Source organism: Xyrauchen texanus, chromosome 25 (assembly GCF_025860055.1).
Source record: "Xyrauchen texanus isolate HMW12.3.18 chromosome 25, RBS_HiC_50CHRs, whole genome shotgun sequence".
NCBI lineage: Eukaryota > Metazoa > Chordata > Actinopteri > Cypriniformes > Catostomidae > Xyrauchen > Xyrauchen texanus.
The window spans coordinates 37,689,684-37,716,745 of record NC_068300.1 but is presented as its reverse complement, the minus strand read 5'-3'; the positions used below and the strand labels follow the sequence as shown (position 1 = coordinate 37,716,745).

At 39.2% G+C, this 27,062-nt stretch overlaps 1 protein-coding gene across 1 annotated transcript; it reads left to right on the top strand.

Annotated features, from left to right (window-relative positions):
* Nucleotides 1–217: 217 nt before the first annotated feature.
* On the top strand, nt 218–25,339 carry ndnf (neuron-derived neurotrophic factor). Its single transcript, XM_052092102.1, is given in 5 exon segments — nt 218–504; nt 15,408–15,596; nt 19,038–19,102; nt 19,105–19,161; nt 22,662–25,339. Coding segments are annotated over 4 exon segments (1,722 nt in total). The 5' UTR covers nt 218–504; nt 15,408; the 3' UTR covers nt 24,074–25,339.
* Nucleotides 25,340–27,062: the final 1,723 nt, after the last annotated feature.

The following is a 27,062-nucleotide window of genomic DNA, read 5'->3' as shown; positions in this document are numbered from 1 at the left end:
GCTATATATTCAGATTTGATGTATTGTTTTCCACTTTGCCCGCCATATGCATGTTATATCTGTTTATTGGTGTTGTGGCATTGTAAAGCCTCTTGAATGTTGACATGAGTAGGACAGTGTTTTTTTTCCTGTGCTGTCTCAGATGAGTGGGCTGGTCTTCAGAGAGAGTGTTTCAGAGACACTCCACGCGCACACAGAGTTCACAGCAGTCTGACTCTCGACTCGGTCTCTATTGAGGAGAACAGCAGGAGAACAGCTCAGGATACCCACTAAAGACAAGCAACTAACTTTGGGACCAGAGAAATTCCCTTAGACCCGAGAGTGCACAGACAGATTCATAGAAGACCTGACTCAAGGAATCTTTTAAAGAAACAACTTTATCACACTTTTATTATACAGACAAGAACATTTTGCACTACTGGAAGACAACTAAATAAAAATAACCATACCACTATTTCTATCAAGGCAGACTTTTTTCTGGAGGGATTTACCCAAAAGAATAAGGTAAGGAACATTCACAGCAAATGTTGTTGTTTTGTTGATTATTTGATTTCCATGAACGAGCCTCAGGAGGAGATGCATTTAAAACACTTTTTCTAAATGTCCCAAGGAGCATTTGCACTATTTCCAGACATTGCTCAGATGTACCTGCCTTTGCATTTACGAAACGCATGCTTTCATGCCTCATAAAAGAGTTTGAAAACTTCTGCAGTCATGGGGAAAAAACTGCGGGACTCTCCGGAGAGACAGACACTCTTTGAACATCTTGCCAGAACATGAGGGCCGGGCATTTTGCGGTTGACAAACTCCTGGAAGTTAAAGATTTCAAACAGCTTTCCATCAAGCCTGAGCTCGCAGGCGCTATTAATGTTCTCCTGCAGATCCTCTCGATCTCAGAGGAGGTGTGTGGTGCTCTTTAGGAGGTGTTTGGATGGGAGTTTGGGGCTTGGACATTGTGTTGGAGACAGTTCCCATGCGCTCCAATCCACCAGACGCAATACATCAAAATGCGTGCCCCCTCTCAATTGTGCGTCTTTTTAGTCAATCTTTAATAGTGTTAAATGCTACTGCGTCCACTCATATGTCAAGTGAAAGTCATGTGGGGAGTTTTTCTTTTAATTTCTGCTTTGCCACAAACTTCTCCAAACATTCTCTTTTAAACGCACCTGCAAGATGCGCAATCTTGGCACACATCTACACTGCTGCAATGCTTTAAATGATCTTTTATTTCTAGGGCTTGTCAAATGCAGTTTAATACATAATGTAAGTCAAGGTTTCCAGTTAAACGAGCAGTTTACATCTCGGTAGTGAACAAATAACATGAACTCTTTTTCAACATCAAGATTTTAGGTTACAAATTCATGTAAGGGAAAGTATATTTTAGAGCAAAGTATTCAATTAAAGTTCAAAGAGGTCCAGTTTCTAAATTTCCTTCCCAGCATTGGTACGAAAAAAAAACAACTTACATTGTTTCGGGAATCAGTATGTCATATGAATATGAAATGTTATAAGCAAAGTGCATTTCAGAAATATTTCAGGTTGGCAGACATAATAAAAAAGACCTTGTAAAAATAAGAAAATAGTCTTAATAGTATCCAATAGTCTCAAATATTCACATATAATCTGTGCCACATTAAGAACGCGCTGTAAATATACTTAGCCAATGTTGCTTTATGTGTGTATTTTGCTGTAAACAGGGCTTAGCTGTTTCATTCGAAGAACAAAATGTGTAAATGCATCAATTTATGAGACCTGAGATCCGGATGAACCTAATCGGGAGATCACATCAGGACTGTGGTTTTTCAAATTGGTGACCCATCTTTTAGATGTTGAAGCTGATCACCATATTTTTGAAGATATGCACATTTTCGCATTTTGACTGTTCGCTTAAATTGCTGTGTTTTGGCTTGAATCTTTAAGAGTAAAAATATTCTTTATAGTCTCCGTATAGAATTAATATGAGGTCATAAAAACGGCATGTGTAAAATGTATACAACACTCTCAGAAAAACAAATACTGTTTAAGGTACAGCAGCAATCACTGGGGTGGTGTCCTTGTTTTGGGGACATTTTTGTACCGTTAAAGAGACAAAAAGGCAAGTTTTTTGTTCGCGGAGGAACCTATAAAGGTACACAATATGTTCCAAGGGTACAATTATTCACTCAAAACGAGTTTTAAAATTCTAGCTTGAGATACAGAAAAGATGAGACTTCTTAGAGTTAAGAATTGTGAAGAAAATGTTGTTTAAAATAGTTTAAGAAAGCTGTACTGCTGTCACTGCTTGAAATTTCATGTCAGCTACCTATCTGTATGAGAGTTTTGTCCCATTTGCATCCTTTCCTTTGGAATATGTATAGAAAAGAAGGAATTTTTAATCTCTCCGATAGTATTGTGAGGATTAGTCTACTATCAGACACACAGCATACTAAAAATGGATTGCTGGCTACCTGATGTGGTTCCTGGAGAGAGTGATATTTTTCTCTGGGCTTGGGAGATGTAATGAAAAGCAGTCTCAGAATAAGGGAATTTGAATAACTGTATTTAGTGGCGAGGCCAAGCTGCACTGCCTCCCATCCTCTCTCGGAAAGAATGAAACAGGAACAAAAGTCTAAGAACGGGAAGGTCTGTGTTGGATAGCGTATCTAAACCCTTATTTGCATATGAAAACTCTGGCTGCGAAAGAATTCTGCCACTGTTGCAACAGCCATTTGTGTGCACGCTGGAGTGACAGTTCGATGAGGCAATACAGTCATCCTCATGCTGGTCTTTGTGGGGTCTGACGTGACTGTGTGTCATGTCCTGTTAAGGAGAACCAGGGATTTAATTGCAGCTTTTCGAACTTTTTGTGACCCCCCCATCCGTTCATTTCCATATGTGTTTATTCCCAAAGCAGCTGAGCTGAGATTCACTTTGAAATGGTTCATCCAGTGTTTCCTGTTGGAGATGCACACAATGATCTCAATATACATTTTACTTGACAGTAATTTCTGTGCGTGGTTGGAAGATGATACATTAACATTCCTAGAAGGACTGTTTGTTCTTTTGCTCTCGGTATGGAGATATGGGTGGTGCGAGAGGGAAAAATTGTCCCACGAGTCCATGATTATCTGTGAGATCTTTCCTTCTTCTTACAAAGACAGCAATGAAGTGAATATCAGTCAAAGCTGACCCCCACCCCCCTTTCCATTCAATTGTCTGTTTGTGTGGCACTTGGAGAAAGTGGCCCCAACACCCTCAGCTTAGCAACAAATGAACATTCCTGGATGTGGTACTAATTGGAAGTCTTGAGATAAGACCTTTTGAGAAGATACTTTGAGTCTAGAGTGGGACATCTCAACCTGAATCCTCTAGAAGGACCAGATAGGGTTTTATATGTTCTCCTGTTTACGTGGAAGAGTGTTTTGTGCAACCCTTTTCCAGAAGGCCTTCTAACACTACACACTTCAGATGTCTTTCTAATCAAACCATTTTAACTTATCAGCTAATTAGTAAAAGTCCCCAAGACTTGAAATAGGTTTGCCCTGTAAGGGACACATCCAAAATGTGCATTTTTGGGTGGCCTTTAGGAATAGGGTTAGGAAACACTAGGTTCTTTTCCACCGTTGTGCCGAATGCTTCTCGTTGCGGAACCATGCCCTTCAGTACCGATCCAGGCTTGTTGATGGTACTAGTTCTTCTTTTTTTCATCATGGTGCTGCTAATTTAGGTTTGGAGTGGACAGATTGAACATGGGACCAATTGTGAGTCGTCAAATACCTAAGGTGTTCCACCATTACGTTGAGTTTGATTAACTAATCCTTCCGATAAATCCATGCCAGGAACGGTTTGAAATCGTACATTGCCAAACTGTGCTCAAGTTGATATGCTAATGTAACTGTTACTCACCATACTCAGAACCATTCAGCCTGACGGTTGAACAGAGGTGTATTATATGGAAGATCTAGATTTAGATCTACACCATATCAGTCATCTTGAAATTGCATGGAAATGATACACACCAAAGGTATGCTGTTTATGAATAGTTTGCACATTCTCACACACTTTCAAATGTACAACAATCTCACAAATATCTTCAAAGATTTTACTCAACAAATGCTCTCTGGAATTCTTGCCAAAGTAAACAAGAAGCGTGCAGCCAAGTGTCCACTTTGGAGTTCTGGACCTCAGCTCTCAAAACCGGTCCCTGCCAATTAGTCATTGTGCCATTGGCTGTTCAGGAGAACCAGTGTACCTCAGATTTGGCACAAGCATGATGCCAAAGTACATGTCAAGCACCTCAACTTTAAAGACCTTCGTCTATTACAATATAATGTAATGGTGAGATGGACACATTGGGGTATGAGGTAAAATCAGGGCAGAGACAAGTAAGGCTTTGTTCACAGTGCATCCAATTTTGATTTGCTTTTAAAATCTGATGATTAGGACTGTCTGCACTGTTTTTTTTTTAAATTGATGCAATCTAATTAGTTTGTGCAGACAGTGTAGTCAATATCCGCTATATCTAAATCAGTTTCTATGGCAATGACTTGACTTGAAGAGACTAGAATAGAGTAGCTGTCAGTGTGTAGAGAGTGAATGGAAAACTGAACATTTTCATCTATGCACATGTCCATAATGACATCTTGCCACAGTGCTGAACTCTCGAGGTGCATCAGACAATGTAAGTGTTAGCATATACTGTGTCAGAAACCGTTCTGTGGAGCCTTGTCAGTACCTGGATGGGAGACCTCCTGGGGATAACTGTGGTTGCTATGGGAAGAGGTATTAGGGAGGCCAGCAGGGGGTGCTCACCCTGTGGTCTGTGTGGGTCTTAATGCCCCAGTATAGTAATGGGGACACTATAATATAAAAAAGCACCATCTTTCGGATTAAGACTTTAAACCGAGGTCTTGACTCTCTGTGGTCATTAAAAATCCCAGGGCACTTCTCGCAAAGAGTAGGGGTGTAACCCCGGTGTCCTGGCCAAAGCCTACAATTGGATCTTATCTATCATGATCTCCTAATAATCCCCATCCCTGAATTGGCTTCATCACTCTTCTCTCCTCTCCACTAATAGCTGGTGTGTGGTGGGCGTTCTGGTGCACTATGGCTGCCGCTGCATCATCCAGGTGGATGCTGCACACTTGTGGTGGTTGAGGAGAGTCCCCCTGTACTATGTAAAGCATTTTGAGTGTCTAGAAAAGTGCTATATAAATGTAAGGAATTATTATTATTCAGACAAAGCTGTAAGCACTTCTGCACTTTGTGTCTGATGTTACTTATACATTGTGTCCCAATCTGACCATTCAGACTGAAACTCCATTTTAACATTACTTTAAATACAATGTGGTTTGGGTTTGATTTGATGCATTCTTTTTTGTTCCAACAACAAGCAACTAAACAGATTTGAGAAGGATTTGCTAAAAATCTGATTTTTCTTCCTATATGAAAGCCTTGAAGCAGCATGTTGAACGGTTTGAACAATGCCACATCAGCTTGGCTTATTAGTGCACAAGAACCACTGTAAGGATAGTTGGGCCAACTGCTGATTTTAGGGCTGTGTTGAATAAAACATATTTCACAAAGTCTTTTACCAAATCCAACATTGTCCCTATCGTATTCTGCTGTTGAAATTGGTTCCTCTTCCTCTTCATCAGCTTTCTAAACTCTGGCTGTATGTGTGCGCAGAACAGTGCTATTAGGAGCCCAGGGGACTAAACCCACAGAACATTTCTGTTCAGAGGTTTCAGGAAACACTGACAGAAGCTGAGGCAAACTCAGCCAGTCTCCAGTTTCAGGTCATCCTGCCTCTGGTTAAGCAGAATCTGAAACATCTTGCTTATCTCTGTGGAAATGAAAGGTTTTTTATTGCTTTGCACCTCTGCTTTGATACAGGAAAGGGCAGAGGTGGGTAGAGTAGTCAAAAAATGTACTCAAGTAAAAGTACAATTACTTTAAAATAATTACTCAAGTAGAATTAAAAGTAATAATTTAAAAAAATAATCGAGATAGAGTAAGAAAGAATCTAATAAAAGAATACTTAAGAAGTGAGCAATTAGTTACATTCACATATAATGTAATGGATGTTTGTTTTCCTATATTCCAGCACATTATACACATTTAACATGCATTACAGAATTATTATTATTAATAAAACGATTAATATTTTTGTTAATAATGGAAATAGTCATCATTCACCACCATGTTGTTCCAAGCACATATGACTTCCTTCTTCCATGCATCAAATTAAAGGGAAAGTTAACAAAAAATGTAAATGCTCTTATTTTCTCACCCTCATGCCATCCCAGATGTGTTTCTTCTGCAGAGCACAAATGAAGATTTTAAGAAGAATATTTCAACTCTGATGGTCCATACAATGCAAGTGAATGGTGACCAGAATTTTTGAGCTCCAAAAACACATAAAGGCAGCATAAAACTAATTTGTATGACTCCAGTGATTTTTCAGAAGCAATATGATATGTGTGGATAAATATCTATAACTTTATAATATATAAAGTCCTTTTTTACAATTAATTCTCCTCCCTGCCCAGTAGGTGGCGATATGCACAAAGAATTGAATCACCAGAAACACAAGAAGAAGAATGTGAAAGTGGAGATTTATTTGTAAAAAAGGATTTAAATATTGTTCTGTTTCTCACACACACTTATCAGATCTCTTCTGAAGACATGGATTGAACCAGTGTTTAATGCTGCCTTTATGTCCTTTCTGACCTTAAAAGTTTTGGTACCCATTCACTTGCATTGTATAAACCAACAGAGCTGAGATATTCTTCTAAAAATCTTAATTTATGTTCTGCAGAAGAAGAAAAAACCCAACACATCTGGGATTGAATTAGGGAAATTATGCAAGAATTAAAGATTTTGGGAAAATTATTACTTAAAGAAAATGTTAGACAGAATGCTAGCCTTAATCATCATTTATTTTCACTGCATGTATAAATAATGCATTTATTAACAATTATTCAAATAATTTCAGTAGTGTAATGACAGGAACGCTACCCATAGTAACGAAGTAAAAGTTTTTAAAAAAATTTACTTGAGTAAGATTGAAAAATACCACAATAAAAGATACTCATAAAAGTAATTTTTTTCCCAAAAGTTACTCAAGTAAATGTAACTGAGTAAATGTAGGGAGTTACAACCCACCTCTGGGAAAGGGTTCAAATGTCATACTGAGCTGTATAGAGAGGAGAGGCTGTATGGAGGCAGTATGTGTGTGTGTGTGTGTGTGTGTGTGTGTGTGTGTGTAAAAAACCTTCAGCCATACAAGATTAAAAAGCAAGTGAGAAAGACATGACACCCCACACACATGTTAGAGCAAAGATGTTGGCTCACCGCTGTTTGTGTCAGGATTGCTGTAGTTTGACTGACAGGCAATAGCTGCTCTGACGTGATCATCATTGTGACTGGTTGGAGGGCGGGGCCGGGTCGTGATTTTACACGGTTTGTCTTGGTCACACTTAATAATACTGTAAAGCCCTGAGTGATTAAAGCCGGGTCTCCTAAGCAACCAAATTGACCCAGTTGCTAAGGAGGGTAGAGTCACATGGGGTAATCTCATCGTGGTCGCTTTAATGTGGTTAGCGCTCGTGGGGCGTGTGGTGAGTTGTGCATGAATGCCGCGGAGAATAGCATGAAGCCTCCACATGCGCTATATCTCCGTGGTAACGCGCTCAACAAGCCACATGATAAGATTGACGGTCTCAGACACAGAGATTGCAACTGAGATTCGTCCTTCACCACCCGGATTGAGCGCAGAAAAATAATTAAATATATATATATAATAATACCATATAGCCAGAAATAAGCTGTAATTAATATAAAAACACACAAATATGCGTCGCTTATGCTCTGATTCCGAGTCCAGTGTGAAAGAGGCGTTCATTTCAGCGCCGAGCCTATGGCACCCAGAGCTGCCCAAAACTCAGCAGCTCTGGGTGCCATAGAAAACTAAAATAATCAGGCGATTTTTGAAAATATGCAATAACAAATAAACAATATTTAGACTGAACCAACTATACACTACAAATTATTGGTCAGCATCTTGAACAAACTTTTTGGAAATTTCAGTCTTTCCCCATTCAAGTAGACAGGAGCTGTAATTTTATGTTGCTTTTTTACAAAGAAAAAGCTGCCCACCCTGCCCGAGAGCGTTCCAAAGATGACCGCAGAGTGGACTGACTTGCCTTGAAAGGGCCTTTGATAAATTAACTAATCATGGCCAAGTACACTGATAAACAAGTGCACACGACTGCCCACCGTTGCCGTAGGAATCTAGAAAAGAGAACGCGGCCAATATGAAAGCCCAAACGCAACGCTCACGCCCCTCTTATGTAGTATGTGTGAATCTGGTGTTACTCTTGCTGAGCCTGTTTAATGTACTGTAGTACATTAAAAATACATTTAAAAGTATCACAGTATTTTACCTCACAATACAGTATCAACATTCTAAAGCCAAGGATCAATCTTTTTTTTTTTTTTTTTTACATATTTTTGTATTATATATATTAGATCTGTTGATTTAACACCTTCATTCAGTGTGAAAAAAAAATACATTTTGTGGTCTACATAACTATACGGCTCATTTTTGCTTATCGCGGCACATTCGGCACGTTTCGTGGCCCGCTCAGTTCTCCCTATGTCCACTCTGCCCTTGATCAGCCCCAAAGTGCATCGGCCCACCGGGAAAATTTTGCTTGTGCCAAATCTGAGGTACACTGGTTCTCCTGAACAGCCAATGGCACAATGACTAATTGGCAGCGAAAAACAATATATTGCTTTTTAAAGCCACTTTTTCTAATGTCTTACCAATGCTTTTCTTATCTGCCACAATCATTTAATGCATTTTAATTATGTGAAATATAAAATATTATATATACTTAAAATTTTTAAGACAGCCCTATAATACAATTTTATTATATAATATTTGTGTTTATTTAACTATTTAAATTTTTTTGTAATATTTTGGCAAAAAATTTGTCTATAGCATTTTTCATTTGTTTTTGAGACTCTATGATGAAGTAAAGTGGTGGTCATAATACACATCCGAACAAGACATACTGGAAATACAAGTTCATGGGAAAGAAATTTCGTAGGACACTGCGTACCAAAGTTCACTGAACCGTGAATTCATACGACGAGAGGACCCGTGACCAATAGAAGAAGGAAACGTCACACCCTGACATCTTGGCTCAATTTAAAGGATATATACAGTATATCAAAGTTGTGAGTTTTATTGTTGCAAGAAAGTGAGTAGACAATATATTTGAAAATGTTTATCTAAAATAAATTTTTATTTGTGATGTATTTTGTACTTAAACCAAAAGCCCTCACGTGTGACATCATATCCTGGTTCGTTGCATTGCCTGAAAAAAAAATGGTGTGCTCAAAGCACAGTGTGACCGCCTCTTGAAGCAAGAAGTTCTGCATTTGTTGTGCGGAACTCCAAAGCGAGTAAAAGATCTCAATATATCACTGTTTTGAATATACTAAACATAAAGAATTGCAATATTATTGTATTGCAACTCAGATATTGATATTATACACCGTAGTCTATGCTAATTCCAACCCATTCTTTGTGAATTGCACACTTTCTGTAGTGATTAATCACTTCCTGTAATTTAACGACAAGGTGATGGAATTATGTGCTCCTAATTATTTATTAATCAGTCAGACTTTGATGTTTCCTAAAACCTTTAAACTCCCAGTGGAGATGAATCGTTTTTTCATCTGATATGGATAAAGTCATTATAGAAGAGAATTACATTTCTCTCTCTAGGGAGAAAATTAGATGAATTGCTGTCCAGAGTGGAATGCAGCAAAACATTGTCTTGCACCTGTCACAAGATTCGTATAATCCAATTGTGTTGAACAATTACCGTTAATGACCGTTAAGATCACAGAATGATACTCAGTGAGGTTAAAAAGAGTTAAAGGAATTTAAAGTTAAGGAGTAAACTGTTTAAATAGCACCGCTGCGTTTAAATTAGTCGACGTTTTACTTGCCCGTTAGATGATTAGAGGCATTTTGAGGATGGCTATTCAAATGTTACAGCTTGTTGCATTCAAAGGGTTTAAGCTGTTTAACATTATGAACTCATTATGACTCTACGACCTTCCCACAACAAACACACACAACACTCTCCCTCCGAAACCATAACAAGATCTAAATCATCACACATCTCAGTTTTGTACATGGTTCTTAAGTGATCCAGGACCCCAAATGAACCCATTTCAGTCACATAAATATTTGGAAATAACAAATGAATACAGAAAAAATATATATTAAAAAGCAGCAAAACAAAGTTGACACGATTGCGGCTAACTCTGCCTTCAAATTATCCTTCCCCAAATTCCGATCAGACATTCTCCCCAGCTCTAATTAAACATTAGCTTTTATTTGTTCCAGATGGAGCTTTGTTTTTAAGTTTTATTTTAGAAAGAGAATGCTTTCTGCGCTGGGAAATGTAACAGAATACACAAAACCTGACAAAGTTTTAGTGGAAAATCCATGTTCCTGTTTCCTTGCTTTATACTGCGAATGCAACCAATATTCTACAGACAGTTTCAAATGGATACTAGAAGTCTGTAACAAGAATCATCTGCTTCTCCACATGTATTTCCTGTCCCAGGCAATGGCCATCTACTTGTACACATTTGGCTCGTTTGTTCAGCTAATTCAGTTCCAAGCTCTCCACTAAACACTATGGGGCTTTTCCACTGCACGGTACAACTCGACTCAACTCGACTCTGCTCGCTTTCTGGGGGATTTCCACTGTGGATAGTACCTGGTACCTGGTACTTTTTTAGTACCACCTCGGTCGAGGTTCCAAGCGAGCCGAGCCGATACTAAATGTGACGTCAAACCCTGCAGATCACTGATTGGTCAGAGAGAATCATCACTAGCAGCGTCACTGGATTTTTGACGTGGGACATCAACCCGCTAGTTTTAAAGTTACCTACAGAGATAACAGTATCATTTGTTCACACAACGTTCAAAGTGTAAAAATAAATGTCTGTGCGCAAAACCATGCTGTGGTCATTAAACGAGGTGCAGACGTTCCTCTTGTTAGCGACAAAAAAAACTATAAATCTACAGCTGAGACACGGCTACCACCAGACCTACCAACAGTGTAGGGAAATAAAAAAACTTAAAAGTGACTACAGAACCATCAAGAAAAAGTGGAAGTGGTTTGACCAAATGGACGCTATCTAGACCGGTGAACAATGGGAGGGAGAGTGCTCTGGTCCATGATGGAGGATGGTATGTTTTGTTATTTTAACTCTATACTTTGCTTGAAAGCTTCACTTTATTTAGTTGATCAGCTACTGGAAAGCTTGCTTCTAAAACAACCAGGCCAATTTAACTGTTACACTTGTGTAAAATCACCATGCAACAACTGCTTTATGCAGCACAATGAGCTAGTAGCTAACAGGTAGCGGTCGTGTTATTGTTTATTGTTTTGTGTCACGTTTAAGATGTCACGGCAGTAGAGGCGCTGCAACTATGACGATCAGCCTATACTCCCACCCACGTTGTGGCGGCACTAAACTGCAGTGGAAAAGCACGCTCAGAAAAGTAAAGTGAGTAGAGGCTAGACGAGTTGAACCATAACATGCAGTGGAAAAGTGCCATAAGAATGAATTGTGCCCACATAGATTCTATCAGTCATGCAGAACAGTGCAGTGGAAGATTGTGGAGGACGCAGAAGACTACTGTGACCTGGCATATTTTGCTATGACTATATACTATCACTCCACCACTGGATACATGAATTGCCTATAATGCGTGCCTAGATATATGCCTAGTGCCATCATTAATCATATAATGCTCCTCCCCATTATTTGATCATTATTTCATTACTAGATCACTAGAAAATGTACACAAACGTTGCTATTGAACAAAATTATGCTTATAACCAGCTTTCCATGGGTGGTAATAGAACAGGGTTAATTGCACCAGTCAAATAGCGCTGACTTTGGTGAATAAGGTGCATTCTATAAATAAAGGAGATGTGTTTGCACTGAATAGTATAACAATGACTTAATTTAAATGTGTTTAGTTGGACCTCCCTGAAACACTACATTTTAACAGTATCAGGTTTAAGGATATCCACTATAAATTGACAGCCCCATATGCATATTGAGGGATAGAAGTTGAGCCTTTAAAGCAATAGCATCTCCTCCTATTGTGTTCCAAGGAAGAAAGAAAGTAAAAGTAACAAGTAATGACTAATAAAGTAATTTTCATTTCTGGGGGAACTATACCTTTAAGAGAGAGCTTCTCTTTTGGTATGAGAGTGTCAGGTTTATCGGTGTAAACACAGGAGAAATAAGCAGTACACTCTTGCTGTGGAAGATAGGTAAAAGAAAATGTTATGCATGATAAAGACCAGTGTCTTGTGTGCAAATGCAGTTAAGTGGATTTTGTGATTAGCCCAAATGTAGGGGGGCATGTGAAAGGGGCGTGTGAAAGAAACAAAAAACAATGAATGAACGTGTGTTGAAGAGAAAGAAAGAAGGATCTGAGAGTGGCAAATAAAGAGTGAGTGAATGGGGTCAAGAAAAGAGGGAATAAAAGCTGATGGAGGAGGAAGGATGACTGGAGAGGTCGATAAAAGGACAAGCACTCACTCAATGTTAATGACAGTGGAGTATCACTCTAATCTGCCATCATTAGCAAGATTATATCAGGGGAGATTGGGCTTTGCTTTCAGATCCAATCAATGACACCAAATCAATAGAAAGAGGATATCATGTGACCCCATATACAGCCAAATCCATTTTAGCACAGACAGACTCTGCACAGCCCAGCTGAACCAAGTTTTAGCTCAACTTCACCCATCCAGCACATTCTAATCCAGCACAGCAAAGACAGTTCAACTCATCCTAAAACACCCAGCAATCTAATCCAGCAAAGCACAGCAAAACCCTGTTCAACTCAGTTTAACCAACCCAGCAAATTCTAATCCAGCACAGCCAAACTCAGTTCCGTATAGCCTAACCCACCCAGTACAATCTAATTCAGAAAAGCACAGCCAAACTCTGTTTAGCTCAGCCAAACCCACCCCAGTATATTCTAATTTAGAGCGGCACAGTTTAGCCCAGTTCAACACCATGTACTTCAACCCAGTACATTCTAATCCACCCCAGCAGAACCAAGCCTATTTCAACACAATTTAACCCACCCAAGCACATTCTTATGCAGCACAACACACCAAACCCAGTTCAGCACAGCATAACTCACTCCAGCACAGCCAAAAACAGTTCAGCACAGTCTAATCCACCCAGCGCAGCCAAACCCAAATCATCACAGTCTAATCCACCCAGCGAAACCAAACCCAGTTCAGCACAGCCTAACCCACCCCACTATTGCCAAATCCAGTACAGCACAGCTTAACCCCCTCCAGAACAGCAAAAACAGACTAACCCACCCAAGTATAGCCAAACACAGGTCAGCACAATCTAATCCACCCCAGAACAGCCAAACAGTTCAAAACAGCCTAACCCACCCCAGGACAGCCAAACACAGTTGGCAAAGCCCAACCCAGTTCAGCACAGCCTAACCCAACCCAACACAGCCAAACCCAGTTCAGCACAGCCTAACCCCACCCAACACAGCCAAACCCAGTTCAGCACCGCCTAACCCAACCCAACACAGCCCAACCCAGTTCAGCACCGCCTAACCCAACCCAACACAGCCAAACCCAGTACTGCACAGCTTAACCCACGCCAGAACAGAAAACACAGCCTAACCCACCACAACACAGCCAAACGCAGTTCAGCACAACCTAACCCACCCCAGAAAAGCCAAATGCTGTTCAGCACAGCCTAACCTACCCAACGCAGCCAAACACAGTTGAGTACAACCTAACCCACCCCAGCACAACCAAACACAGTTTAGCACAGCCTACCCAACCAAGTTCAGCACAGCCTAATCCTGCGCAGCCACACCCAGTTCCACTCAGCTTAACCCACAACAGTGTGGCCAAACCTAGTTTAACACAGTTTAACCCACCCAAAACCGCCAAACCCAGTTCAGCGTAGTCTAACCCATTCCAGTATAGCCAAATCCAGTTTAGTACAGCATAACCCATCCCTGCACAGCCAAACAAATTTCAGCACAGCCTATTACACTCAGCACAGTCAAGCCCAGTTCAGCACAGCCTAAACCACCTTGCGCAGCCAAACCCAGTTCATCAAGGCCCAATAAACCCAGCACAGCCAAACCCAATTCAGAACAGCCTAATCCAGCCAGCACAGCCAAAACTAGTTCAGCACATCCTAATCCACCCAGCACAGCCAAACCTAGTTCAGCACAGCCTAATCCACCCAGTGCAGCCAAACTGGGTTCAGCACATCCTAATCCACCCAGTGCAGCCAAACCTAGTTCAGCACAGCCTAATCCACCCAGCAAACCCAAACCTAGTTTAGCACAGCCAAATCCACCCAGCACAGCCAAACTGGGTTCAGCACATCCTAATCCACCCAGCTCAACCAAACCTAGTTCAGAACAGCCTAATCCACCCAGCAAAGCCAAACCTAGTTCAGCACAGCCTAATCCACCCAGCAAAGCCAAACCGGGTTCAGCAGAGCATAACCCACCCCAGCACAGCCAAACGCAGTTCAGCAGAGCATATGTAGATGAAGCAGATGTATTAGCTCACCAAAAAAGAGATGTTCTGTGAAAAATCACAAACAGGTGTTTAACACCAACTAGACATTGTTATTTTTTGTACCGTCAGTTTGGACACTATACACAAGCATTCAAACAGCGATTAGCGAGAGAAAGTGTATGTATGTGTGTGTTTTCCCATCACAGATCAAACTCAGACAGCAGATGTGTGCATCTGTGAGTGTCAATGTGTGTTTGTTTGTGCCTGGATGTTCTAATGAGTTGTTTGAATGTTGTTTGTGTGCAGAATGAACCACTGCTTACCCGTATTTCACCCCAGCTGTGCCTCCCCTTGAGTTAATAAAGCACCAAAACATCAAAGGTGGTCAGTGTATACATTCATTTGAACCCCTCGACCCAGATTTGCTGTAATTTGGTTTGTTTGTTATATTGTGATTGTACCATCCAGTCATTTATCTAAATGTTAAGAGAAATTGTTCCTTGGGGAAAAAAGAATGAGCTAATATTATGGAGGGATTTTAATAAGGTCTTTCATTAGTGTTTTTTTTTTTCTTTTCTTTTGAAGTTTTTAAACATCTGTTGACCACTACTAATGGTTTAACTGTTTTTAACTGTTTGTATGCTGTTACTTTATCCTGTGGAACACAAAAGTAGTAATTTTTTAAATATCTTTACGCAGTACTTTCCATACAATGACAGTTCATAGTGACCTGTCAAGTGACCTGTCTCTTTCGCTCTCTCTCTCTCTTTCTCTCTCTCTCTCTCTCTGTAGGATGAAGCTGATTTGTGGATGTTATGGTTTGATGTTGCTGGTTTTGGGGATAATGGGACAGAAGCTGCCCACACGTGACGAAGGCCTCTTTCAGATGCAGATCAGGGATAAAGCTCTGTTTCATGACTCCTCTGTCATGCCCGATGGAGCTGAGATCAGTGGATACCTGTTCAGGGACACACCCAAAAGGTGGGCTCACATCACACACATTCATAAGCAAACATACACACACAAATCTGTTGCACGACAACAAGTTATCATTCTTTACTATGTACAACAATTAGTTCCTACTAATAAAAGGACTGATTATGGTCCTGCAAGGTTCTGGAGTACCAGCTTCTTCAGCGGACCTCTCTCATTGCAATTGTGAGATGTAATATACAAATAATAAGAAATGATATTGAAAATGCAGAAATATGTTGCAATTGCAAGATATAGTGTGAAGATGTATTCTTATAGAAAAAACTAGGTTGAATCTATATAATGAGGATCTATTCTTAGATGGTAGACATACTTTTTTCATGTTTTTATATATATATAATTATTTTTTCTTCACATGAACACATTTCATATTTGAACATCCTGGGATGGGTGCATTTGTATATAATGTGTGGATATGTCTTTATGTGGGAGAAGAAATATGGAAACTATTATGGCCATACTGCATCAGATGAGCGTTAGATACTGTGTGCATTATGGATGACATGCTGGGAAATCAACAAGTGTGTGTTTGATGAAGCAGTGCTCTGAGTAGCAGGTGCACTCAAAGGGAGGTAAACCCTCTGTTTTCAGCACGTCCATCAAACTCTACCACATGCTATGTTTTTGCAAAAGGCTCTGAGGTTATTTTTGCCAAGGACTGTGGATGAATTCATCAGAATGTACATACCACAGATGGTCATAAGCTCTTCGCAATTTAAAAACACTTTATAGTAAAAACTTACTCTGCTTTTTCTCGTTTGATGTCCTTGCCAGTAATTCCTTCAATGTTATGTCCTGCTAATGAACTGCAGAGCGTGCTAATAGCGTTGATTACATGGCAATCTAGTATGCATCAATCATAATTATTGTGCAGAACATAGAGCTGTAAGGTGTCTTTGCTCAGAAAAGGAATCATCAAAAGGTCATAGTGTTATGATCAAATAGCAAACTACCATGCTACTCTTACAATTTATGCAGCATATAGTATGTATAGTGTGCATACTATGCAAATGTGATCTATGCATAGACAACATGGCAAAAATATGCAGTATTGTGTGCTCGACTTGACTTTCCATCTCCATGGATATGTTTGAAAAGGAATATCAACTGTTCGTTTGGAAATGAAAGGTGAAGTCATTGCATTGCGGGATGCAGTGTGCTCTTTTGTATACTGCACATTTTGGCATATGTAGTATCTGGTTATTCCTTGTATACAGATAATTTACACACTGTGCACAGTAAACGGTACATACTATACTCTATACTGCAGAGACAGTAAGAGAAGTTGTGTACTATGCTATTCCAAACACTGCCTTTATTGTTGAATAATGCATTCTGTTTCACAAACAGTACTATTTTATTAGACGTTGGCAGTGTTCAGTGTGATGTACTATGTGGTATGCTAATAGTAGGCTAGTTTTTGATTACAAATATAGAAAAATAATAATATTTAAAGGTGCACTCAGTATTATTTTTAAGTATATCAAAGTGGTTTACACTGACACCTAGTGGCTTGGATGCTGCATCACTCAAACGCAGTTGTTTTCAATTAGCAATGCCATTGTAGAAATTCACCAAGCACAAAAAAAAATAAAAAAATTAAAATAAAAATAGGATTAATTTAATCCATGAATGAAAGTGTTCAAAAACAGGTAGTTACTGAGATTAAGCATGTAGTATTCAGATGGTCATGTGATCCTAACATGGCCGCCCCCATAAGGAGACCCTCTCCATGTCGAATAAAAGCGCTTTTGTAAGATCACTAATATGACTCTTCATCTCACATGAGTTGAGAAACATATGTTTCAAAATTACTATTCATTTCTTTAGAAGTAAAATGAGGAAAAAAAATACAGAGTGAAACCTCATCTTGTGAAATGTACAGATAAAACACAGTAACCAATTCAATGTGTTTTTTAAAAGACATCCACTTTGTGTAACGCATTGTTAAAACTATGCTAATCCAGTTGCAACTCGGTGCTAAAACAATAAAAAAAAGCTGCAGAGATGTGTTTAGACAGCAAAGATAAAGTAGCAGCGTTGTGTTTAGGGAATATGGTTCTAATTCTGTTGCGCTCTTTAAAAGAGCAGCTAGTTCTAATTTCAGTACATTGTGTCTTGGGACCGGTTTTAATATATTTCAAGTACTTTTACAGGCGAGACATGACTGCAATTAGATGGGCTAAATTAGCAACAGCGTTATATGTAACCTTGCATACCTAGGGATTTGTCATTTTTTTCAAGCCCTAATGCAGAAAATATTATTACTAGTCTTTACGTTTTTATTTTTTATGAAATGTTTTATGACATTTTACATAATTCAATGTTCATCTGGGTAGTTGACGTGAAATACTTTTGGAAAGTTGACACCTTCTGCGGTGACGTGCTCTGATCCATCTTAAACTGTTTTAAACAGCTTTTTTCTCATTCTTATGCATTAAAGAATACGTTTACCCAAAAAAGAAAAATCACCCCCATGTCATCCCAGATGTGTATGATTTTCTTTACTTTTTCAACACAAAAAAATATTTTAAGACGAATATCTCAGCTCTGTAAGTGTAAACAATGCGAGTGAATGGTGACCAGACATTTGAAGCTCCCAAAAGCACATAATGGCAGCATAAATGTATTCCATAAGACTCCTGTTTTGAAATCTACACCTTCTGAAGTGATATGATAGGTGTGGGTGAGAAACAGATCAATATTTAAGTCCTTTTTTAATATGAATTCTCCTCGCTGCTCAGTAGGTGGTGATATGATGAAGAATGTGAAAGTGAAAGTGGAGATTTCTAGTAAAAGGGCTTTAATATTGATATCAGATTTTAATATCTGCATCTATATTCTGTTGAGCTACTGGGCAACATAATCACACTTGAACAATTGTGTAAATGTAGATGGTTTATGTAATGCAAATAAGTATTCCGCTGTTGTAAAAGTATTTAGATGACATAATATAGCATTGTGTGAGGAAAAGAGCAAAAAGTACGTGTTTATGTGCTGAACTGATAATCTGTAGTTTTACTCGTGTTTTGTGTGAAAGTGAATTAAAGGAATTGTTGTTAGTGCCTCTAGTGTTCGTTTCATCAGGAGAGTGCCGTGATACGTACAACGAGCCAAGTAAAAATAACATAAAGCATAACAGAAACTGAAATAGACGTTTCCTTCATATGCTGATTTTAAAATGAGTTCATGGACTACCCATCTGTAATATAAAATAGACCTACAAATTGAAATGGCTACAGATGGATAGTTTTCACACAGGCATCAAAAGCAGTTTAGCCCAAACGAACAGCAACATCTGGTACACAACCCACAATGAGTCACTTAACTTCCTGCATAAATGATGCTGTTTTTATGAGGCTATACTTGTGTACACACTGTCATTGTTTGAGCACAAACTAACTTTTCCTCAATTTCTCATTGGTGCAGGTACTATTTTGTGGTGGAGGAAGACAACACTCCTCTGTTAGTGACAGTGACACCATGCGATGCTCCCTTGAGTGGAGACTGACATTGCAGGAGCTCCCAGAGGAACGCAGTGGAGAAGGATCAGGTATTCAAATGAAATCTCCCAATCAATGTTGCAACTCTGCAGTAATCTAAGACCTGTTTTCCATGTTCTAAACTATCATTAGAAAAACTGCTCTTAGATCTGTGGAACAAAGGAACATCTCCCATACCAATTCAATACAGTTTAAGGATTAAAGTAGACAGTGATATCTCCATCTCCATTTCTCTCCACAGGATTAAACCTGATTAGAATTAGGAATCATTTTCATAGAGGGTTTGGGATTCCTTTCAAGTTTAGACTGAGTTGTAAAATAACCTGAAAGGATAAAAGAAAAAAAGAAAAAGCTTTAAATAGGAATAATTGTAACCGTGGTTATAATGTAGAAATTCCTGGTAATCATTGGGCTATGTTCCAAATCTAGTGAGCTGCCTACATAGGCAGCATTTTAAGGCTTCTTAGGCACATTCCAGGCACGAAGTGTGCTCCAATAGGTAGGCTGCATACTGCCTTTTAAAATATCTCATTTCGGCCAAATTCACTGAACAGTAAGTGTCTTTCTCAGAGAAAGCAATCCCAGTAAAAAAATCAATTCAAGATGGCTGACAAAGTGATTAAGTGTTAATTAGAAATACAATTAGGCAATAAATCAAAGTAGTGATACAATGTTTTTAAAAAAAAACCTTTAAATACACTATTTTACCCAATATGTATGTGTGCTGTGCATTTTTATGCTTATTAGTGTGTCAAGTCGTTAGCTAGGCAACATGCTAACACAAAAGTCTCCCATGCTCTTCTTGTGAAGAACACTTTTTGTATACAGATATGCTTTGTAGGGTATTTCCAAATTGGTCACCTATGAGGTTCCATTTCAGTTAATATGCTGCTTTAGAGTTCTCCTGAAGTTCTCAAAATTATTGATCTAAAAACTGAGCAGTCAAAATGTATGTCCCACAGTTGTCCCCCATGGACAGTTTTATGCCAAAAATAGATCTAATTTGTAAATGCAGAAAAAATAAGCATGGCCACAGGTAAATAAGTGTTTTCTGTGTAGACATGGAGCGTGTCTAGTGCGGTGTTTGCTCAGTCAATGTGTGTTTGGGAGCATGTGAGTTTGGGCTCCATGTGACTGCAGTCTGAAAAGCTAGGCATCAAGATCGAAAAAGAGGAAAATGGAGTGAATAACCTGTTGAGAATATGTCCAGTTCACATTTATCGCTAAATTAAATGTTATTACAAAATTACAAATGTAAAAATATTTATTTATAAAAATAATTATTTATTATAAGATAATTTTCTAAAATATCTTGTTTTATAAATATCAAATTTTTTTTTTTTTTTAAGGGGTAGAGTCTGACCTGGGCATGTTTTCATGTGATTACACATAGTGCTGTAGAATTCCTCCCACTGTTTTCGTCAACTCTGTGTATGTTTCAAGCAAAGAAGGTTGTGACTATCCCGCGTCTTCAAAGCTTTGACTAGTTTGCTCTCCCCTTATTTCCTTCTCCGTCCTTTTACTTTTCTATTTTCTTCACTCTTCCCCATCACCTTACTTTCTCTAACAACATCTGGACAGTATTTAAAAGAATAAATCAAAAAAGTTTCTTAAAACACCCTTGTATTTCACTCCAGACACATGCAGCAGTGTATCTCCAAGCAAAGTGCCTCTGACCACGTGTGTGAAACCAAATGTATAGAACAGAATAACGTGTGTCACAGCAGAACATGTCCATGTGTAAGCTCACATAAAGACATAAGTGTCTCCCTGCGAGACGTCGAGGGTCTCTGATCATCTCTGACTTTCTGAGGGCTGTAATAACTCCCAGATATTGTGTTTCCCTCTTCCTCTCTGTCTGATGAAACACAGAGACCCCCACCATTTGGGTTTTACTCAAAGGGTCTTGATTTGTTACAAAATACAGCATGTAATGATGGCCTCTGTTCGGCTAACGCCTTGACTTGGCTGCGATGTGAAATCCTGAAAGACATATCAGTCATGGATAGATGATTGCCGCCTTCAGACTCATTTCTTCACTCACAAGAAATCACAAGACTTGACCAAAGAAGTCTTGCTAGTTAACCTAGTAAAAATAAGCCTTGTTGGAACACCAGCACACCAGCATCCCATTCTTTTAACAAGAAACCAAAGTCGTAAATCAAATGTCAGATTTTAAAATGAAACATTTCACTTCTATTTCTCAAATGAAACCCAAACTGTGAAAGAAGAGGGATATGGAAGGGTAGTTTCTGTAGTTTTTTGAACTATACAGTGGTGACAGTAAATATAGGCTGTACATACACACAAGTCTTTCCCTATGTTTTCTGAATATATCCACTGGAAGCCTGTCTTTGAGTGCAACACATGTTCATTTAGTTCTCTGGTTGACAAACATAATATTATGCTTTTGCACCCAGCTGAAAAGAGATCTCCACTCTGGGACGGTGGAGCCACAAGGCGTCTCTGTTTAGCTTAGGGTTCCTGGGGAAAGCAAAGAGAAAGTCGCCCTCTGATGTACAAGGCTATTTGGATAGAAAACACTGCGGCCAGCGGGCGATTGGCTATCTGTCCATGTGGAGCAGGTAGCTCATAATGACTTCACTAGTATCAACACATTTAATGATGGTTTTTCCGTTAAGATGGGAATTTCTTCTTCTTTTTCCACTGGTGCTAATTGGGATGTGGGGAGGAAGTGGAAAGTAAACAACAAGATGAGAGGATTTTTGAGTGGAGGAGGAAATGTGCCATTATGTGTACGTTAATGTTAAATTTCAACATCATTGATGTTCAGAGAGAGCTTTCTATCCATTTGTTCAACAGTTTATAAGGCCCACGTTTGCATGTGGTTTTTACAACTCATCATTCAAAATGTGCATCTGTAAATAGCACCATGCAGTTGTACCCCTACAAATGGGGCCTTGTTTTTAATGTCTGTGGTTTGTTCTGTGGGCACACACATTTCCTATGGTCTTTTGATTTTCTAAGATTGTTGCACAAGTGGGGTTTGAAACCAACTGATTGCTATGACTTTCTGTTCCGTTAATGGTTCTTGAACATCATTTACATTTCATATTACTAAGTATTTCTTTCTCAAAAGTACAAAATAAGTGTTAATGGAATCATTAAGGAATCAGCATTGTTAATGGGGCTTCAACAACTCTCACGTCAGCTTTGCCGACAATATTCAACTCTATGGAATGAAAAGTTATCCGTCAAGCATTGTAACGCGCCACTTTAAAAGACCCTGTTGCTACTGAACTTTCAAAGCATCAGCCAGTAATTAATGGACAATTCAGACTTATCATTACTCGGGCACTGGCAACAAAATTAAAATAAAATTAAAATAAAATCAAAACAAGACATGCTCTGCAGCGCTTGCGTGTGGAGGTCAAAACGCCGCTTGATATGGGGTTAAACTGTGTGTTGTCACCCTAATGCGAATTATGTGGAGCTCCTTAAGAGGAACCAGAATCATTCAATTACTTATGATTGCTTTCCCTATTTCCAAGGTCTAATTTTGTGAATCTTTGTGTTTTGTGTGTCTCAGGTGAGCCAGAACCTCTTGAGCAGCAGAAACAGCAAGTCACGGTCAGTGAAGGTACCGAACTCTTCACCTACAAAGGAAATGACGTAGAGTCATTCATCGCCACCAGCTCTCCTTCAGGCTTGTATCAGCTAGAAATCCTCTCCACAGAAAAGGACAGCAACTTCAAGATCTATGCTACCACAACTCCTGAGTCCGACCAGCCATACCCAGAGCTACCTTACGACCCTAGAGTTGACGTCACTGCGCTGGGTCGTACCACTGTCACGTTAGCTTGGAAACCCACCCCTACGGGCTCTATAATGGGCCAACCGATCCAGTACTGTGTGGTTATTAACAAGGAGCACAACTTCAAGAGTTTGTGTGCGGCAGAAGCAAAAATGAGCTTGGATGATCCATTCATTACCGTTCCAAAACCAGGCCGGGACTTCAGCCCCTTTGACTTTGCTCATTTTGGTTTCATCCCATCTGATAATGATTTTAGTAAGGATCGCTCCCTTACCACCAACCGAGCTCTGAGCAATAAGATAAGTCGCACATACATCCCTAAGCCCAAGGCTTTAGACATACAGAAGATATGCATTGGCAACAAGAACATTTTTACAGTGTCGGACCTAAAGCCTGACACGCAATACTACTTTGATGTGTTTGCCATGAACATGGGCACCAATATGAGCACTGCTTACGTGGGTACCTTTGCCCGCACCACGGAGGAAGCCAAGCAAAAGACTGTGGAACTCAAGGATGGGAAAGTTTTCAACGTCTTCATCAAGAGAAAGGCCAGTAAATTCCTTCGTTTTGCACCAGTGTCCTCTCATCAGCGTGTCACACTCTTCCTCCATGCCTGTCTGGATGCAGTGCAAGTTCAGGTGCGCCGTGATGGGAAGCTTGTTCTGTCTCAAAACGTTGAGGGTGTTGGTCAGTTCCAACTCCGTGGCAAGCCCAAAGCCAAGTACTTGATTCGTCTGCGAGGGTCCCGCAAGGGTGCTTCCACTTTGAAAGTGCTTGCCAGCACCCGTGCCGGAGGCAAGCAACCTTTCCCCACCCTACCTGAGGATACCCGCATAAAGGCTTTCGATAAGTTGCGTACCTGCTCCTCCGTCACAGTGGCTTGGCTTGGCAGTCAGGAGCGCAATAAGTACTGCGTTTACCAACGCGAAGTCTCTGAAAGTTATGCCGAAGAGCATCGACGCCGTGAACAGAACCAGTGCGCTGGACCGGAGAGCCGACGCAAGTCCGAGAAGGTGCTTTGCAAATACTTCCATAGCGCCAACCTGCAAAAGGCTGTCACCACAGAGACCATAACAGGCCTCGAAGCGGGAAAGAGTTACCTCCTGGATGTTTATGTGGTGGGACACAACGGCCACTCAGTCAAATACCAGAGTAAACTGGTGAAAACAAGGAAGTACTGTTAAAAAACAGAGATACTCCGAAGCATAGACTCTGCACAGAAGTAAATATATTATATATATAATGAGAAAAAAAGAAGTTTATTTAACTCGAAGTGATATTCTACTAAGGAGAGTTTTGCAGACTGACTACTCGCGCACAACGCTAATGCTAACGACGCATGTGTCGCAATTTCTGAACTGCCTGTAGAGTGCGATATCAACCTCTGTATTTATGTTTACATTACCGAGTCTGGCACTCTCAGGCGACCTTAGGCACCTGAAGGTTTGTTCTCAGGGGGTGCCATTGCTGTTGCCATGGAAATGAGAGTTGAGGAGTCGCAGTTCTCTTTTGGCCACTGCATGCACCATTTGTCCGCTGTATGTCTAAGTTTTTTCTGTTTGTACGGTTTTGTTTTTAAGCCAGCCATTGCAGAGGTAGCTCAATGACTCTTTCTCTCCACTCTCCAGCCCTGTCTTCAAAACACAGTTTAGAAGATTTTTTAAATTATTTTAATTTTTATTTTTAACTGTTATTTTTGTTTATTCACAATAATTATTAGTGATAAAAAAGTGTTTTAAATCTATATGAAAGTTGACATTGTTGAAGCGTTTCCCCACTGTCTGTTTGTGTGTATAACCTCAGTTTGTGAATCTGGTGTGTGTAAATGTGTTTCATCTCTGTGTCTCATGTACAGATTTTCTCTGCCAATATTCATGTACATAAAACACTAAATATAGACATCTGTAATCCCAGTGGTGCTGTGTTTCTCTGCCAGTATAACGTGCAATCTGGACCGTATCCTTAATTGAATGACTGAGGGTGTGTTTTTGTGATGTTTATATCATCTGAGTCATAGCCTAGTGCTCTGAAACATTTAGCTGTGTTCATATGGGTGATGTAAGTTTGAGTCTGGCTTGCAACATTTACCAATTATACCACTCCATCTTCTACCCATAATTCCCTGTCATATCTGCATTATTACTATTAAATAAACTATTTCAACTGGTCATTCACACCTCAGTTTTGAAGAAGCTGTGGAAATTTAGGAGCGATTTCATTGTGAAGCCATTTAAGGCTGTTCACTCATAAATAATGTGAAGATGCATTCATAAACAAATGGCATAGCTGTTTCCTTTAAACCATTCACAACTCTGAACACATCTGTCACATTCAGTGATGTTCTACTTCAGTTTTAAACTTGGAAAAATAAAATATCTTCAAGTAAACTTTTCATTTAATAGTAAAAGCTCCAATGAATTTCCCCTAAATATACAGTATTATATAAAAAATACATGCTATCATTGTTTTCATTGGATTACATCATGTGCTACATATCTCTATACATATTTATGTGACTTATATAAAGAGAGCTATATAGTATGATTGTGTTTATTATCTTCTACAGTTTTATAAAAGTCAAGGATATTTGTATTAAGCAAATTTGCTCAGAACGTACCAAAATGACCTTCTCACAAACATCTCGCTGTCAATCTAGTGTCTGTCACGAGGAGTTCTGTGTCTTCTCGATAGCCTGCCAATCACTAAAGATATGGCAAAAGTTCACATGGCTTACATTAGTCTCATTGCTGCCCTATAATATGGGGAATAATGTGGAAGTGCATTGGGAACTGATGGGATGCTTGAGGATATGGTTAGAGAATTCCATGGCTGGCCCTGTACAGAGAGGCTAATGAGAAGGGCCAAGGGACTGTGTGTGTGTGGGTGTGTGTGTGTGTGTGTGTGTGTGTGTCATTTAAAGGTGGTCAGGTGAAGACTGAATGTGTTTTTAATAAAACTAGAATTCCCTTGATCCTAAGTCAGTTATAAGCAGAGGTGGCCAATGTGTTCAGAAGTATTTTTCTTTTCTCTGTTTAAAAGTGACTTATCTGGAACGCTCTACATAGGTAGCAAACCACACAAATAGAGTCTGTAAAAATCCCATTTTGTCTATTAGGGAATTGATTATTAACCATAACTTATAAACCTTTAAAGACAAACCAACAAACCTACCATGAACTTTGAGGTTGTTAATTGATGGTATATGCTTCCGTTGAAGCCATCAGTTGCCAAACTGTGTTTAAAAGCACAATTCCTGGTGAAGAACTTCACATGAACTTGAAGCGAAAAGATTCACCAATCAGAGAATCCCAACCAATAAAGCCTGCCTAAAGAGCCCTGCAAGGACCTCACACTTCCATGATGCTTTGTGAAGGTCTCCCTACACTCTCAAAGTACTGATATATTTGTAAATATCTGAATATTTTGTAATACAATTTAAATTGATAGTTTCTATACTTAAAATCAACCACTTTAAATTAATATTTGTATATATTGTCATCATTTTAATTGTATTACATCATTCCAGTGCTTCATGGGATTGTAGTTCATTCCCTTATTAAAGACTTTAAGTATACATTCTTATATTTTTGTACACTTTTTAAATATTTTTTTTATTTCAAGTCTGCTTCAAAGTTTGTAATGTTGTGATTCACCTCTGACCAGTTTGGTTTGGTTCATGGCTAAGAACTATTTTATAAAGGGTTTTTATGAAATCACTTTGGAACAAGTGAATGGGGAAAAAACACTTCCGGAACCAAGATGGCTGAAAAAGTGAGCAGATATTGCTGATCTCTATAGCACACAGAAGACTTGATTTCAAAATGAATTTCAATAACGTTTACCATAAGCATGGTGCTAAGCTAACACCATGATACTCCTGATAAAAATGCACAGAACATAACTATTGGATATATATTATTTTTTATATTAAATAAAATATAAACACATTTATTGCCAGAATGTCTTTTGCATCATCCACCATTCCTTACAAAAACTCCTGGCAAACTAACCGCAAATGTTTGCAGCTCTTCACTTGTAATGGTGAACCTACAGCAAACCTTTGGCAACAATGAACAATTTGCTGCAAATCTCATTTACATGTGAAAATAATCAGTGGTGAATTTGTGGCAAATTTGCCATGAACTCTTTAACAAAAAAATTTTACATTTTTAT